Below are 15,315 nucleotides of genomic sequence, written 5' to 3' on the forward strand. Positions count from 1 at the left end.
CGACTCGGTGCCGCTCGGTGCTGCCGAGGCCGAGCATGGCGAAGGTGACAATCTGGTGGCGGTTCAGCCGCTGGATCTGAAACTCTCCTGGTGTGATGGAAAATTGTGTGGCTTAGTCGTTGTGCGGCACGGCGTCGAGGACCAAGCTCCGACTTAGGCGCTGAGATCCACAATAAAATGCAAAAAATACAAGAACAATGGGAGATGTGTGCTTTATTCGTTTCTAGAACATTCAATTTGTATAGGTTATTGTGAGGTTATGGGGAATATGCTCAGTTGTAGGTTTCTCCGATTGAAAGCTCGTCGTCCGAATTCTGGTTCTCGGCCTCGGTTTTGATCTCGATTTTAACCTCGTCATTCTCTTCCTGTTCGTCGTCTGATCCGCCAGCAGTGCTGCCAGAGGGGTTGTCCTTCTTTTCGAAGACCACGCGCTCCTCGTAGAAGGCAATGACCAGCTGTGGACATTTTATGTGGGCCACTTTGGCACTCACCATATCGGGACTGTCGATGCCCTTCCATTTCATCAGGAATGTGATTTGACCCGACGAGTTGACGTTGGCGCCCAGTATCTTAGCCGGCTCCAAGCCGCGCTCGAACGGCTCGGCCCCCTCCATGATGGTCTTGCGCTTGCTGCGTGTGTTTTTGGCTGGTGACCCTACTTCTCGCCGCTTCATTGGCTGCTTTTTGGCTTTTAGCGACTCTTCGAAGGCAATTCAGACTCTCTGCAGGCTCCCAAGTGCAGGCTTTCCACGCGTTCTACAGAGTATTCGGAAATTTTGCCAGATGCTTTTCGATGCGTCGCTTGGGCGGCTAGGGATGGGAGAATTTGAGAATGCATTGCGATACATGATGTATCGATAGCTAACGACAAGGCAAAAAACCATAAAATTCAAGGAAAATCCAGCCATTTAATTCGTAACAAATTGAATAAAATATATATTTAATTTCTTGGATTCTGAATTTCTATATAGGATATTTCTATATATATATCGCAGCAGTGCTGTAGAAACATCGATGCTTTCGGTCCAGATCTAAATTTTGCCGGCTGGCAGTGTTGGAAACACACAAATTTGTCAGCTGTTGGACTGCTCTGACTGTTCCAACCATTTTGTACATTATATAGGTGGGGGGGAGGGGGCCAAATGTTGTCATATCCAGCTTTGATCGACTTGGAAATTCTTTGTCAGTTTTATGTGTACAAAATTCGGTAAATGCTGTTTGAAAATTGTTAAAAATTGTACGAAAACTTCCTTCGTCACGTAAGAGAATGTGCAACAGATGCTGCCAACCCGTGGGCTGTGCCCCCAGCTGCTGTGAGCCGAACATTTGCTACTGCATCTTCGATCTGGAGAGTTCGGTGTTCGGTGAGAGGTTTTTCCACTGCCCTAGAATCCTAATTGGCAACTCCCCAAATGATAGATACCCGCAACGTCTATCGACGAGCCCTCATCGAACTGGCGGCCAGCTACAATCGCGAGGTGCCGGAGGTGCTGCTGCTGCAGGTGGGGGTCATGGCCACGGGCGAGATGGCGGAGCTGATTGTCCGCAAGTGCAGGATACCCGTGTCCTGGGAGCACTTCCTGCTGCAGGTCAACGAGCGGGCCTCGGAGCTGATCGGCAATCCGCCCCTGATGGAGGGCGTGGAGCGCCTCGTCCGCCACCTGAAGAAGTGCTGCATCGGCATGGCTCTGATCAGCTCCAGCTGCGAGGCCCTCTACTGCCAGAAGATCCGCGGCCGGGAGGCCTTCTTCCAGCACTTCGAGACGCTGGTCTGCGCCGACGATCCGCAGCTGAAGCAGCCCAAGCCGGAGCCGGATGTCTACCTGATCGCCATGTCCCGGCTGGGGGAGGCCGACGCCAGCAGCACGCTGGTCTTCGACGGGACCATCAAGGGCGTGCAGGCGGCATCGGATGCCCGCCTGAAGGTGGTCATGGTGCCCGAGAAGGGCCTGCCCCAGTGCTGGTCCGAGCGGGCGGCCGTGCGCCTCGAGACACTCGCGCAGTTCAGGCCCGAATGGTTCGGCATTGCCCCGCTCAGCAGGGAAGCGCCTCCTCCCAGGCCCAAGCCGAAGCCCAGGGCAAGGTCGAGCTTGTCTCAGGCCCAGCAAGAGTCCAGCGAAGAGAGGGAGACCGAAGGAGAGGGCTCAGAAGAGGGCAAAGAAGGGGAGCCTGGGAAAAAAGACGAGGGGCCTGAGAAACAGGAAGAGCAGCCGCAGAAAAAACAACCGGAGCCCGAGACAAAAGAAGCCGAGCCTGAGAGAAAAGACGAGGCTAAACCGGAGCCCAGGGACGATAATGATAACGGGCCCGGGGCGGACGACGCTGGCGATCCGAATAAAGCTGGAGGTGGCGGCAGGAACTGGTAAGAAAGTGCAGGAATACACGGTAATATACGCCTGATTAAAACGTTAACCTCTACAGAGCATTCCATGCCCAAAACTGGGAGTGTCCTAAGCGGATTCGTCGTCTTTGGAGTCCAATCCCTTGATGGCACATTCCCTGGGCAGCTCCCCGATTATTATACATTTAAAACGGAACTCTCTGTACATATAACGATTAATATTCATAAATAGATGGATATTCATCTCTCAAACTAATCCTTGAACGTCCAGGGACCTGCCCACACACACATCGAATCGTCTGTTCATTACTCAACAGATTTGCGGTGGAATCTTTAGGAAATCCTGCCAATCTGGCTAAAAGCTTTTGCCACTTGAATAGAGAGCTCCCCCTCCCGCTATCCCCCCTCCTGCCAGGCAAATAAATGTTGAAAAGAAATCATAAACACGATATTGGTAGTTCTTTGGCGGCCATCAAATGAACAAAATCAAATTCAATTAAAATTTGTTTGCTCACAAAATTCGCTGCCAAAAAAAGAGAGATGCAAGACCAGAGTTGATTGTTGTTTTATCTGCTGCTGAATAATAAATACAGTTTAATTGAAAGCATTTTGATGATTGCAAACCCATCAGCGAGCACATAAATATTCCCACAAAAACTAAATGCAAATTCGGATGGAGATTAAAACAGGATTAGAAACAATGCCCCACCAACCCCAATTGGCATTTCCATCGAGTGGCATCAAGTGCTCTTCAATTAAAGATGATTAAGCAGCATTTTCCAGAGCAGAGCAGAGCCAGTCGGACAATGGATTCCAATTCCAAGCCCAATCCCAGTCAAGAGTCAACATTTTCCCGTCTCTTCTCCTTCGAAGGCAATTGTTTGACAATTTAATTATTCAACACATTACGCATACGCAGTGTCTGTCGGCATGCAATATGTTTGGCCAGATGCAGAATGCCAACTTGCAACTTTTGAGCCAACTCCTGGCTCCCGACTGCCGTCTCCCGGCTCCAACTTATAATTACTTAATGTTCAGCTCGGAAAATGTGTCTCCATTACCATGGCCGCCCTTCCAGGCACCAGACGGCAAAGTGAATAAACCTTTCAACTCTTTAGACACACTCTCGCTCCTCCTCCTTCTCCCCCTCGTTTTTGTTCACTTTTTCACTTTTCATTTTAGGTTTAGCTTTCCATATACCCCACAGTCGAATGGGGGGTACTAGGGGTATATTGTGTTGGGAGCTCCCTGAATATCATGTGATTTTACAGGCAATGCTTCCTGTCTCTCTCTGAAGTCTTCCAGGAATTTCCTGATCGAGCAGGCCTTCTCTTCCCCCCAAAGTCCTCCCATGATTACCAGGTACTTCCTGGTCGAGCAGGCCTTCTCTGGCGGTTTTTTTTCCACTTTTTCTTGCCGCTTCGCTGCCTTTCTTCCGCTTTTGCCTAATGAACGAACGCCACAGGAAGCACTCAAGGGCAAAAAATCTCAGCAGAAATAGAATTTTTACATTTAAAAAAATATCAAAAAAAAAACGTGCAGAAAAGTGCAGCGTGAGGGAGTGAAAATAATAATAATCGGGCCTGTCGCAGAGTTTGTAATTTCTTAATTAAATTAAACAAAAAAAAATAGAAAAAACGCCGCAGGAGAAGCGGGAAAATCGTTTTCATTTTCACTCGTTTGGCAAGGATTTCCTATGAGCCAGTGGAAAGAGAGGGACAATAATTTGTATTAATTTTCTTAATATTTATATCCATTGTTTGTAATTCCAGGGATAGAGTGAGGAACTCGGTGCGGAGATCGTTGAAGCCCTTGAAACGGAAATCGTCCCTGAGGACCGAAACAACAGAGGAGAAACCGCCTGCCAAGCGATAAAGGGCGGCCTGTGATTTTATTTTTGGTTACAAATAAATTGAAAATAGTTCAAAGTTTTAGAAGAAACAGTGCCCATGCCATTGCCTTCCCCTCAATCCCTATCGATGCTTAATCGAAGCTTACAAGGGTTCCTCATTACCGTTTTCGTGGCTTTTCGGGGGGCAGGATTGGGGATTAACATGTGTCGAGGCTGTGGCTGAAAGGCTTCCATCGTTTTCTGCACTAAATTCCACTAAATTAATGTTAAAATGCAGGCACGATGCCTGCGACACAAATGCCAATGAGTGTGGTGTTTGGGGGTCCTTTGTGCATTCAGAGCGGGCGGGGCAGGGCAGGGGGAGGGGCAGGGGGACTGGGGTGGGCTTTGTGTGTGCGCTCCTTGTTATAAAGCATTAATCAAGCATACCTGCTGGGCACTGGAGCTCAGCCACGTCGCTGCTCGGCTGCTCGGCTGCGGCTTTTGCCTTTGCTTGTTTGCGGTGGCGACAAAGACTCCCCACCTCCCCGCCGGCCAACCAAAGCCCATTCATCCACCCACTCAGTCGACTACCTTCCAGCCACCACCCCACAAGGCCCCCCCGCCCCACCAACCCCTTCAAAAGGGCACTAAATTGGCGCTCATTATGATGGGCCGTGCAAAACACATGTGCGGCAGTGGTGGCAGCGTGATTGAGGGTCTAGCGATGGCCATTGGGCTACAGATTTCAGCCTCCAAAAAGGGCATTCAATTCGTACTTTTTGCACTACAAAAGTTGCCCCATTTCCTGGGTCTATCACAGTGCCATCTCTGGCTTCGCAGGACTCTCCTTTCGTAATCCTCGTGCCTCTCGTCCGACTGCCATCTCTAGATTCGTGTACGTGTCTGTGAGAGTGTTTCCCTTTTGCAATTTTCCAGCTAAATGGCATACATTAATTAACGGTTTTGTGCGACAGACGACGTCTGCCACTGCCACTGCCGCAGGTTCAGATTCAGGTTCAGGTTCAGGCCGAGGTCCAGACCCCGGAACTGGCGTCCATTCCGACCCGGTCCGAAAAAGATTAATGGTGCGCTATTAATGTGTAATGACAAATGTTAGTGCCCTGTCCCCCCCGGCCACCCCCTCTCCGCTGTGCATGTGTGTGTGTGTGTGTGAGATCTCACTCTGACATTGAATGGATTTCGTAGGTCTCCTTCCATTTGGCCGAAAATGATTGAAATAAATATTTAATTAAAGTTCCAAAGTGCAACAGCAGCACAAAAACGGAGTCCGGAGTCCGTCCGACTCCAACAACAAGCAAAGAAACGAGCAACTTTTGCTCTAAATTCTCATAAAAAATTCAATGGCACGCTCTGTTCCGCCTCTGCTCCTCCGTCCGGCAGTATTCAGCGACAGGGACACAGCGACAGCGACAGCGACAACTACAACGATATGCAATAAAGTGCGGGCAGCAAAATGTGTCACCGTGCTACAAATAAAACCAAATGAGGGACCCGCCTTCTCATATATGTAGGAGCAGGCAATACGAATAGGGGAATGCCCTGAAAGAAGACCTCGAGAGAGAAGAATATAGAAACCACACAAAAGAATCACTATAGCCGGGTATTTCAAGCCTAATCCGAGGATATGTAACCCCAAAGGGGATTTAAATGCCCAAGAAAGCCTTGAAACTTGAAGAATTTTGGCGCCGAACTGGCTAAATATATCGCCACGATTCTTTCTGTTTAATGAAGAGGAAAGATTGAACTATGGGTAGAATTTTACATTCGCATATTTCGAAGAAAGCTAGTTAGATATATAGAAGCCATACAAAAGGGCCTCTATAACTAGATATTTCAAGGCTGCTTCGAGGATACGTAACTTCAAGATTTTTAGCGCCCAACTGGCCAAAGATATTGCCTTGATTCTTTTTGTTTAATAAGGAGAAAAAATGGATCTATGGGTAGAATTTTTAAGTCCGCATATTGCGGGGCTTACCTACAAAATATCATCTGTGAAAATATAGGTTTTTCGTGTTCCGAAAAATGAAAAAAGGAGCAATCATTTAATCGCAAATTAGCTTCAATAAAAACAGTTAGTTAAATATCTATAAAATATCAATAAAATCAAGAAATCTAAAATGGAAAAAAGATAGTTAAATATATAGAAATCAGACAAAAGAGGGACTATTAACAGATACTTGAAGGCTATTCCGAGGACATCCCAGTGGCGATTTTAATACCAATAAAAGCATTGAAACTTCAACATTTTTAGCGCCCAACTGGCTAAAGATATTGCCATGATTCTTTCTGTTTTGCAAAGAGAAAAGATGGATCTACAAGTATAATTTTCAAAGGGCATATCTTTTCGGGGTTTACCTAACAAATTTCACCTGTGAAAATATAGGTTTTTTAGTGAAAATCACCGCAAATTAAGTCCCATAAAAACTGTTATTTAAACACCAAAAAGGGACCAAAAATACATGCCATAAAATCTAGTATAATTAGAGAGTAAGTACACTTTCCTCCCCCAAACAAATAGATCATAGAATAACAGATACCCTGCTCCCAAAAGCAAAAAAAAAAGCAAAGTCAGGAAACAGTTGCAACAACATCAACGTCAGCGTCAAAGTGCCAGCAACAGACATTAGCAACGCACACGACGAGCCCAGTAGCCAGAACCCGGAGATCTGTGCGGCAACTGGAGATACACGTGTACGGGATAGTGGTGGAGGAGCGGAGGACACTTTGGCCAACTGTTGTTGTGGCAAACAAGTAAATAAATGACAAACTAAAGCCAAATTAAGTAAATAAAATTGTTGCCGCTGTCAGGCGCATAAAGTGACGTCTGACACGGACACGGACTCCGACACGGACACAAAACATGGGCCCGCTGGCCGGACAGGACACACACTCTGACAGGACATGTTGGGCCCGGGCCCGGGCCTCGAGCTGAGGTGCCCTGACAGACAGGCCTGAAAATGTCACCAAGAAAAACATCAACCACAAAACTAGATGCGAGTTTGACCAAAACTAAAGTTCAGGCAAAGATCTGCTTGGGGTTAAAGGTCGGTACGGAGGCAGAGGCAGAGACAGAGCCAGAGCCAGAGATATGATTGAGGTTAAAGGTGCAGACAGAGACTTTAATGGAGGGAAAATGGAGGGAGTGCACACGAAATTAAAAAAAAAAAAAAAAGTGCGATAACCTTTGGGGGTATTTTTTAGTACAGCCTAGACTTGCCTCTCCTCTCTCCCTCTCTCTCTTCTGTGCCGCTCCCTGCCGCTTTTGGGGGCAGACAAACGCTGACATGTGTCAAAACGAAAAGCGCACAATTTATCAAAGGCAACAATAACCGAAACGAAAGCCGCAAACAAATGGGAATGATATGGGAGATCTATATAGACTATATAATACCCGGTGTGTCGAGCAAATGTTGGTGAAACGATGGGGAAGTCTCTAAATCTGAAAGAGATACAAATTTTGTAGGAATTTTAATCATTTTCAGAGCTTTGTACAGCGTTTTCTTGGGTTAGAAATATCCATCCAGGAACAGTTCCAGATGGTATTTCTATTAAAGAATATTCTCGATGTTGTGGTTGATCCGATCTGGAATACCCCACGAATACTGTGTACGAAAAAAATTGAAGAAATAAGATGTGATGAGTAGACAATAAGGAAACGAAAAATCCAAAAACTATAGAGCCGCCAACAACAATGAGAGAAACAACAACTGAGGCGCAAAGCTTTAAAGCGACAAATGGAAACAAAAGATGGGGGACAAATGGAGAGAGAGACGAGGGGGGAGGGGGGGAACAGAGAGGAAGTGTGACAGTGCTATGGAGGGGCATAGAGAGGAAGTGCTATGGAGAGGCACTGCAGAGTAGAGATGGTCACACAAATCCGAGTCCAAGCCAAGACAAGAGCTTAGAAGCAGAAGAGGGCAGAGGGGAGGGCAGAGGGGAGGAAGAAGAAGCAGTGGAGGGCAGAGCAGAGGCAGGAGGCAGGAGGTGGGAGAACAAGAAGAACGACGTTGACGACAATGGAATTGGTCAGGCAGAGATACGAGCACCAAAAGGAGCAGAGAACAGAAAGCAGGGAGAAAGAGAGACAAGTTCTGGTTGATGATACGTAAGCCAAATGAAAAATCGACTCCCAAGTGGGGGGGGGGGGGGGGGGCAGCGCCTCCGTAGGAGTATATCGCATCCTGCAAATCCCCCTCACAGGCTCATTCATCACACACCCACACACACATAGACAAAAAAGAAGAAAGTAACTTCCGTCATGGCTCAGAGGAAAGCTCTTGTGTTCCTCGCTCTCTCTCTCTCTCTCTCTCTCCTTTCTGTCCTTTGCCGTCCTTCTGGCTGCGATTACTTTTTTGTTTATGTCTGCGATTATCCAGTGCAATGGCTGTATGAAATTTTCGCTGACCACGCCTACGTAATGTACCATATTGGACAGGCAGGCAGGCAGTAGGCTGATTTCAGGGGGTATACTCCCTCGGAGGGTGGGATGAGGAGCAGCATTTGTTGGTAACAAAATGTGGATTTGAAGTGTATTTGAATTCGGAATAGAATAAAATAGAATTAAATCAATTAATATAATGGAATATAAAGCATTTTGGTCGTGGAAACATTGGCTCAGTGTTTTAGAAATATAAGGAATATTATTTAAAGTAGTTTTATATTGAACATATGTTTGTACATTTCAGATTATAATCTATCATCTTTATTTTATTTATTTATTTTATCTACAATCTTTATTTATCTTTCAACTTTATCATCTTTATTTTTCACTATTTATACTATTTTTTTTTTTTTTTGCTTTCAGTTGAATGCTTATTGAAACATTTTTGAATTCTTTAATCTTTGCTCAGAGTTTAAGGAATATAAAGAATATTATTTAAACAATTTTTATATTGAACAAAGATTTTAGATTCAAATCTACTTCCAGCAACAAACTGTATCATCTTTTTCCACTATTTATACTATTATTTCTTTATTTTTATTTTTAATATTAATATTATTATCTTTTTATTTTTATTATAATTATTAATTATTAATAATTATTATTATTTTATTATTATTATTATTATTCGTATTATTCTTATTATTATTATTTGCTTATTTTCTTTCATTTCAAAGGGTACAAAACTCTTCGTTTCACAGTCCTCAAAAGTTCCCTTTTTTATGATTTTAATTTTCGGTACAAATTTGGTGACATTTTTGTTTTGTTTAATGAGAGAATATCTGCTCTGCCATGAGGTTTCCACTGCTGTTTGTTCTCCCACACACCCCCTCCCCCCCTAAGGCCCCTCTAGTTTGTGCTTCCTCCTCCCTTTTTTATGCCACTGTCGAGTCTCCAAACCCTGTGCTCTGCCCTGTGCTCTGCCCTGTGCTGTAATAAAACTAATGTTGACTTTGGACTGACCCGTTTTCTGGCCCTGGAAAATCTAGTGGCATTATGGCAGATATGTACAGCAAAAAATGGCAATAATTATAGCAGCTGAGGTCAGAGCAAAAAACTTTACATACTCGAATCCGTGTGCGTATGTTTCTGCGGTTGGTCCGGTTTTCGTTTGGTTTTTGTGAGGTTTTTTCCCCGCTTTGTATCCAAGTAAAATGCAATTACACTTGTACTCGTACTCGTACTCGTACACGTACTCGTATCTATTGCAATTGTCTCTGTGTGTGCTCGAGTTATGTTTTGTAATTTCATATTGAGGTCAGTGCTACTGACAGTAATTTATAAAATTTATATTTGTTCATTTTTTGCGCGCTGCTGCTTCATGGACAAAAAAGGTCAAGAGTCTTGCTCATTTGTTGCTGAACTAGAAGTTGGGGGGCCCCTGAAGGTTGTGTTGAGAGATCAAACAATGCCGGAGAGGGTGTGGAAATGAAGGGAAATCTGAAAACCACAAAGCGGTGTAGAGTTTTAATGGGAATTCAAACAATAAATATATCTAAGGAAGGTTTTTCTGAATTTTTCAGATTTTTGAGGCCTTTGAAAATTTAAACCTGGGCAGTTTTCCGATATAAAAACACTTACGGCTAAGAAAAGCCCATCCCAAAGACCCAAAAGGTTTCTTCTGCCTACCTTTTCCTCGTATCCCATAGATTTTCGTTACTTTTCCTTTAGAAAACTCCTCGAAAACCCACCCAAAACCAACGATTACTTCAATCCGCCTACTCGCTAGCGCCATCTACTCGTACTCACTCGCCAGAGCGGCACTCGCTCACGTCCAGCCACTGCGCAGACTCAACTCGGCCTCGAACTGCACTCCTCTGGCCATTCAGCCCGGCCCACAGCAGAGGCAGACACGAAACATCGCTTGAAGGGTAAACAGCTCCCATAAAACCCTGGATTTCTGGGAAGGGCAGGCACCGGTTCAGAGGTGGAAGCCATTTGACGTGAATCCAAACATTTGCCAACCTTTGTTGGGGCTGTTTTTTAATGCTCTCTGGCATGAAGGCCTGTTGAAATATTATCCATAAATTGACAAACGTAAACGTAAAAAAATATTAATAAAGATTTTGCAGCGTAAAACTGATTGCGTGGCACTTAAATTTTTACGGCACGCTTTAGCCTCCAAAGTGGGGAATTACTGTGTGCTTTTTTGTATACTTTTTTGCGGGCCGAATCCTTTGCCATGAAATATGCATGAGAATCAGTCTGACTGACCCTCTCTGTCCTGCCGTCCTGCCGTCCGTCCGACGGATGCACGGACTCTGACAGAGGAGGCGCGTCAGCTGTCGGACAAGGCCAGAAGTCGTCGAACTGTGAAAGCGGCTCAAACCAACTCTATCCCCCTCCTGCTGTCCGAAATCCCCTGGAAACCAGGGAAAATATTTCCATATGCCTCTCTGGCTGCTGCCAAGTGTAAAAGTATTTCGCAAAAATGTACACATATATTCCGCTCTTTGAGAACTTTATTAATATTATTTTTATGATTATTATTGCGGCTGCTGGACTCAGGCCTCGACCTCGATCCGACTGCCGACTGCCGACTGGAACGTGATCTGGCATAATTACCGCCAGCGATGTCCCGTCCGAAATTGGCCAATCGCTATGATAATAAAAATACATAAATGCCAGGGCCAGGGCCAGGGCACTGCGGACGGTACACGGAACGAGCACAGCCCAGCCCGGGCGACACACTGGACAGCGACAATATTTTAATTAACTTAATTAAGCAATTTTTATTTGCCCATAACCAGGTGAGGCGGATGCTGCTGCCACTGCCACTGCCAGTGCCACTGCCACACCACTCGTCTCGCCATTGTTTGCCCTGCGATTGTGATGGACTCAAAAGGACATTATCGCAGAGTGCGGGTCCTGTTTGAATGCAAAAAGCATTATCGGATGCGCTCGTTCGTTGGGTTTGGACTCATTGAAGTGTTGATTGAAAGCTTGAACCCAGGGGAAACTTTACAAATATGATTGTCTTTAATATGGCAGGCATTCCCTGATATTACAGTCTTTTTGGTTGACAATTGGGGGATTATTAGGGGCTAAAGCACCTGGGATATCACCTCAAGTACAGTACTAGTACTGTAGTACATTCTGTGAATCCCCTGCACTGTATAGAAGGAGATCTAAGCCTTTTGGTGGAGCAACAGTGCCATCCACAAAGAGACCCCTCATTAAGACTCGCATATGGACTCAATATGGCCTTGTAATAACAATATTTACAGCCCTTCTAACATTGCCCGCTATAGTATACCTATTAGATAAACAGTTACTATAATTATAAATCATTACAAAGACCCAATACTGAAAAAGAGTATAGAGGGGTATTCTTAACAGATTTGTGGGGAAAGGGCATGTGTGCAACTTCCAGACGGAAGCCTTTCTTTATCAGCATCAATAGCCGAGTCGATGGAGCCATGTCTGTCTGTCCGTCTATCGCCTTCATCTCAGAGACTAGAAACGCAAGTCATAGGGAATAGCCATACCTACCAGATTGTCAAATCTGGATCAGATTGGCCTATTATTATGTCTAGAATGTATAAGCCATTTCATTCTCTCACGCGCTCTCGCTCTCGCTCTCCCTTTCTCTCTCTCTAGCACCTGTTTTCTGGTCTGCTTTGCCTGTCGCTGCAGATAAGCGCCTAAAACTCAGAGACTATAAGAGCTAGAGCCACCAAATTTGGTATCCAGACTGCAGTGATATGGCACTGTTGCAAGTTAATTTCAAAATTTGGAACCGGCCCCTGCCGCCCCCACAAAAGACGAAAATCTGTGGCATTCACATCCCCCATGAAGATACGAAAAATTTAAAAACGCAATATCACAGAGAATGTCCATGTCTACTAGTGTGCCAAATCTGGTTCAGATCGGTTCAATATTAGAGCCAGAACGGACAAATCAATTATCAGTGGCTAGGCAGCGCCCGACGACACGTTCAGACACGTTTGCTGTCTCGCTCTCTCGCACACACTCTTTTTCAAGCAAAGCAGAGGCGCCAGCCGACTGAGGCAGAGCAGCGGTCGGCAGCAGTGGACAGCAAGAAAAAGAAAAAAAGGTGTTATGGTATTGGTGACGTTTACTACGCAGCGCCTTTTCTTATGCGGCCGCAGCAGCACCCCCCTCCCCTCGTTATAATTTGTATTTTGTTTTTGAGCAATTTAATTTTTTTTTTATTAGGGAAAGTGTTGCTTTGGATTACAATTTATTGAGTTTTGTTGGCGGTGGGTTAACTTTTTTTCGCTGCAGACGGCCATTTTAGATGTTTAGGTTATGTTGAGATGGTTCCCTGGGAGTTTGGCTGTTGCTCAATTGTTGAAAACTCCCGTTAGCCGCTCTTGAAGAGCAGCACGGCCACCTGGCCGAGGTAGAAGTAGATAAAGTGACGCGTCTCGTGGGTGACGTACGAGCCGAAGTTGCGGCCGACGATCACGTGCCAGGTGGGGTTGTACTTCTTGTCGAACTCCTTCTTGATGTAGGCCGCAATGTCCTTCTCGATGTTGTACTTCTCCAGGGCCATGGTGGACACGTCCACGGCATCCTGCTGCATCTCCTCGCTCATGTCTGCGTTCTTGATCACTGCCTTGCGGTCCGACATTTTTCTTCTTTTTTTTTTACCAAATTTCTTTGTACCAAATTTCTAAGCGGAATAACCTCTAATTAGTTTTGCATTACACACACACACACACACACAGGCCTGTATGCATGTGGTTGTTCTTCTAGAATGTTCTTCTTACCAGTTTTCGCCGGCTTTTGCTGCTTTTCGCCCTTAGACTTGCTCTTTTTCCGTTTTTTATTCCTAAATATAAAAATTTTGTTATTTACCCGAACTAGACTGCAATTTGATTGACAAATCTTACAACCGCACACTTTTCCTGAATTTTTGATTGAATTTCTCAAACTTTCCTCCAATGACTCGCACTTTCCAAAACGCTGTGGCTGGGTTGCAGAAACGAAACGAGGGCTGGCCAAATGCACTTACACGATATGTTAAAGAGTATATATCGCAGTAAATATCGATGGGCTGATCCAAAATACTAATTAGTATTGATTTATGGGTATTTGCAGGTATGACCATATTATCCACCAAGCCCTTGAGCCACACTATCACACCTTGGTGGTGTTGTTGCCATTTTCAGTTTGAAAAAAATTCAAATTTATTAAAACTCATATAATTATGTTCTTGTTTCCAGATTTATCGAGTTCTTTTCTCTTCAAAAGATCAAAAGATTAAACGTGCAATATGTCGATTTACATGTAGATGTAGGTGTAGATGTAGCAAGCTTGTAGAGCTACTCGCTTCAGGTAAATCCGTTCTTGAAGGTTCCGCCATTTTAAAATATTTGAAACTGACTTGAAATTCGTAATTTTTGACCCCAAAAACCCCCCTGTGACGAGTTTCAAGCAAATCCGTTGAATTTTTTATATAAATTTCCACCATATTTCGACCATATGGTTTTTTGAGGTTAGAAAGAAAACATCGGAGGTGATGGAGCAAATCAGACCTTGGTCAGATATTAGAAACCCTGCTCAACCGCCCACGTCAGACGAAGGCTGTGTAATCTATCCTGAAAGATGCGTAGCCCATGAAAAGGTCAAAGAAAAAGTCCTGCAATCACGAGGTTGGGTCTAAGGGAATCTTTAATCTTTGCTACAGCCTTACTTTTCCATTGCTCACCGACTTTCCACCATCCACAGGCTTGATTCCATTCCAGCATATGGGAGATCTACCAAAGTGAGGCCAAGATTGAGATGACGGAGAATGAGGTGGACTATGCCGCCGACTGTGGAATATTTCTCCAGCGCGACTTCCATGGTAGCCCAAAGGCAGCCCAACGAGAGACCCAACCGACACGGACAAGAGCTTCGATCAGGAGACTGTCCTCCGTCTCCAAGTCCAACCATAAAACTCATGATTCAGTTTCAAGAATCGCCCTAGTATTCCATTCCGAAAAACCCCCGGACAAACACCTGTAGCTTAGACGTCCACACATTCACGCGATCAAAATGCAAATTATATTTTTTACGAGATGGAAGGGGGAGGGGGGGGGGGGCTATGGAGTCCCCATAGAGCCAGCTCCATCAAATCACAATCGCATGACACGAATTGGAAGCCGGAATTTGCACTTAATATGAAATTCGTTAATTTCCTTGCTGCTCCCCGGCATGGGTCCGGATCGGGGTCCGGGTCCGGGTCTTTGCCCCCGTCACTACTTGCCTCACATTTATCACACATCCGCGCTGCAAAAAGGCTGTTAAATTCGATTAGACATGCAATCACGAGACTTGAGCTGAACGGCAAATTTTAGATTGAATTTTAATAACAGCATTGTGCGCTCTCGCTAATCAAGTAATGCAACCAATTTTGAGCGGCAACAACGACAACATTGTGAACAAATTTCGCTTGTTTTTCCTAATGAAAAACCTAATTTAGCGGACACACGCTATGGTCAAGGATTTATTATGCCAGCGACAGGGACAGGGCCTGGGCTTGGGGTCTAATCTGACTAAAGGCATGTCTGTCTGTGCGGGTTTTGAATGGAAATTGATGCGACTTCCGTGGGTGGCTCATAATTCTCACTTAGATCATTCATTCGTAATGAATCAGGTGAATATTGAGGGGGGAATCTAGGGACTGCCTACAAGACTTTAAAGTGGGATTGTTGGGTTTTTAGTAGG

The 15,315-nt window shown here is 45.0% G+C and overlaps 3 protein-coding genes across 4 annotated transcripts; 1 reads left to right on the plus strand and 2 right to left on the minus strand.

Moving 5' to 3' along the window:
- Positions 1-187: 187 nt before the first annotated feature.
- On the minus strand, positions 188-764 carry LOC6595624 (chromobox protein homolog 5). Its single transcript, XM_002020662.2, has one exon. The coding sequence runs from the start codon at positions 672-674 to the stop codon at positions 273-275; it is 402 nt and encodes a 133-aa protein (XP_002020698.1). The 5' UTR covers positions 675-764; the 3' UTR covers positions 188-272.
- Positions 765-1,192: 428 nt separating this feature from the next.
- LOC6595623 (pseudouridine-5'-phosphatase) lies at positions 1,193-4,282 on the plus strand. 2 transcript variants are annotated; one of them, XM_002020661.2, is made up of 3 exons: positions 1,193-1,364; positions 1,420-2,362; positions 4,114-4,282. In XM_002020661.2, exons 1-3 carry the CDS (start codon positions 1,268-1,270, stop codon positions 4,214-4,216), a joined length of 1,143 nt encoding a protein of 380 aa, XP_002020697.2. In that variant the 5' UTR covers positions 1,193-1,267; the 3' UTR covers positions 4,217-4,282. The 2 variants fall into 2 exon arrangements, with proteins under 2 accessions (XP_002020697.2, XP_026844451.1); XM_026988650.1 differs by lacking the exon at positions 4,114-4,282 and adding an exon at positions 2,422-2,785.
- An 8,504-nt stretch (positions 4,283-12,786) lies between these two features.
- On the minus strand, positions 12,787-13,441 carry LOC6595622 (dynein light chain 1, cytoplasmic). The gene is made up of 2 exons (XM_002020660.2): positions 13,374-13,441; positions 12,787-13,276 (listed from the first exon to the last, which is right to left on the minus strand). Exon 2 carries the CDS (start codon positions 13,232-13,234, stop codon positions 12,965-12,967), a length of 270 nt encoding a protein of 89 aa, XP_002020696.1. The 5' UTR covers positions 13,235-13,276; positions 13,374-13,441; the 3' UTR covers positions 12,787-12,964.
- Between the last annotated feature and the right edge of the window lie 1,874 nt (positions 13,442-15,315).

This window comes from Drosophila persimilis, unplaced genomic scaffold (assembly GCF_003286085.1).
Source record: "Drosophila persimilis strain 14011-0111.01,24,50 unplaced genomic scaffold, DperRS2 tig00000191-arrow-pilon, whole genome shotgun sequence".
Taxonomy (NCBI): domain Eukaryota; kingdom Metazoa; phylum Arthropoda; class Insecta; order Diptera; family Drosophilidae; genus Drosophila; species Drosophila persimilis.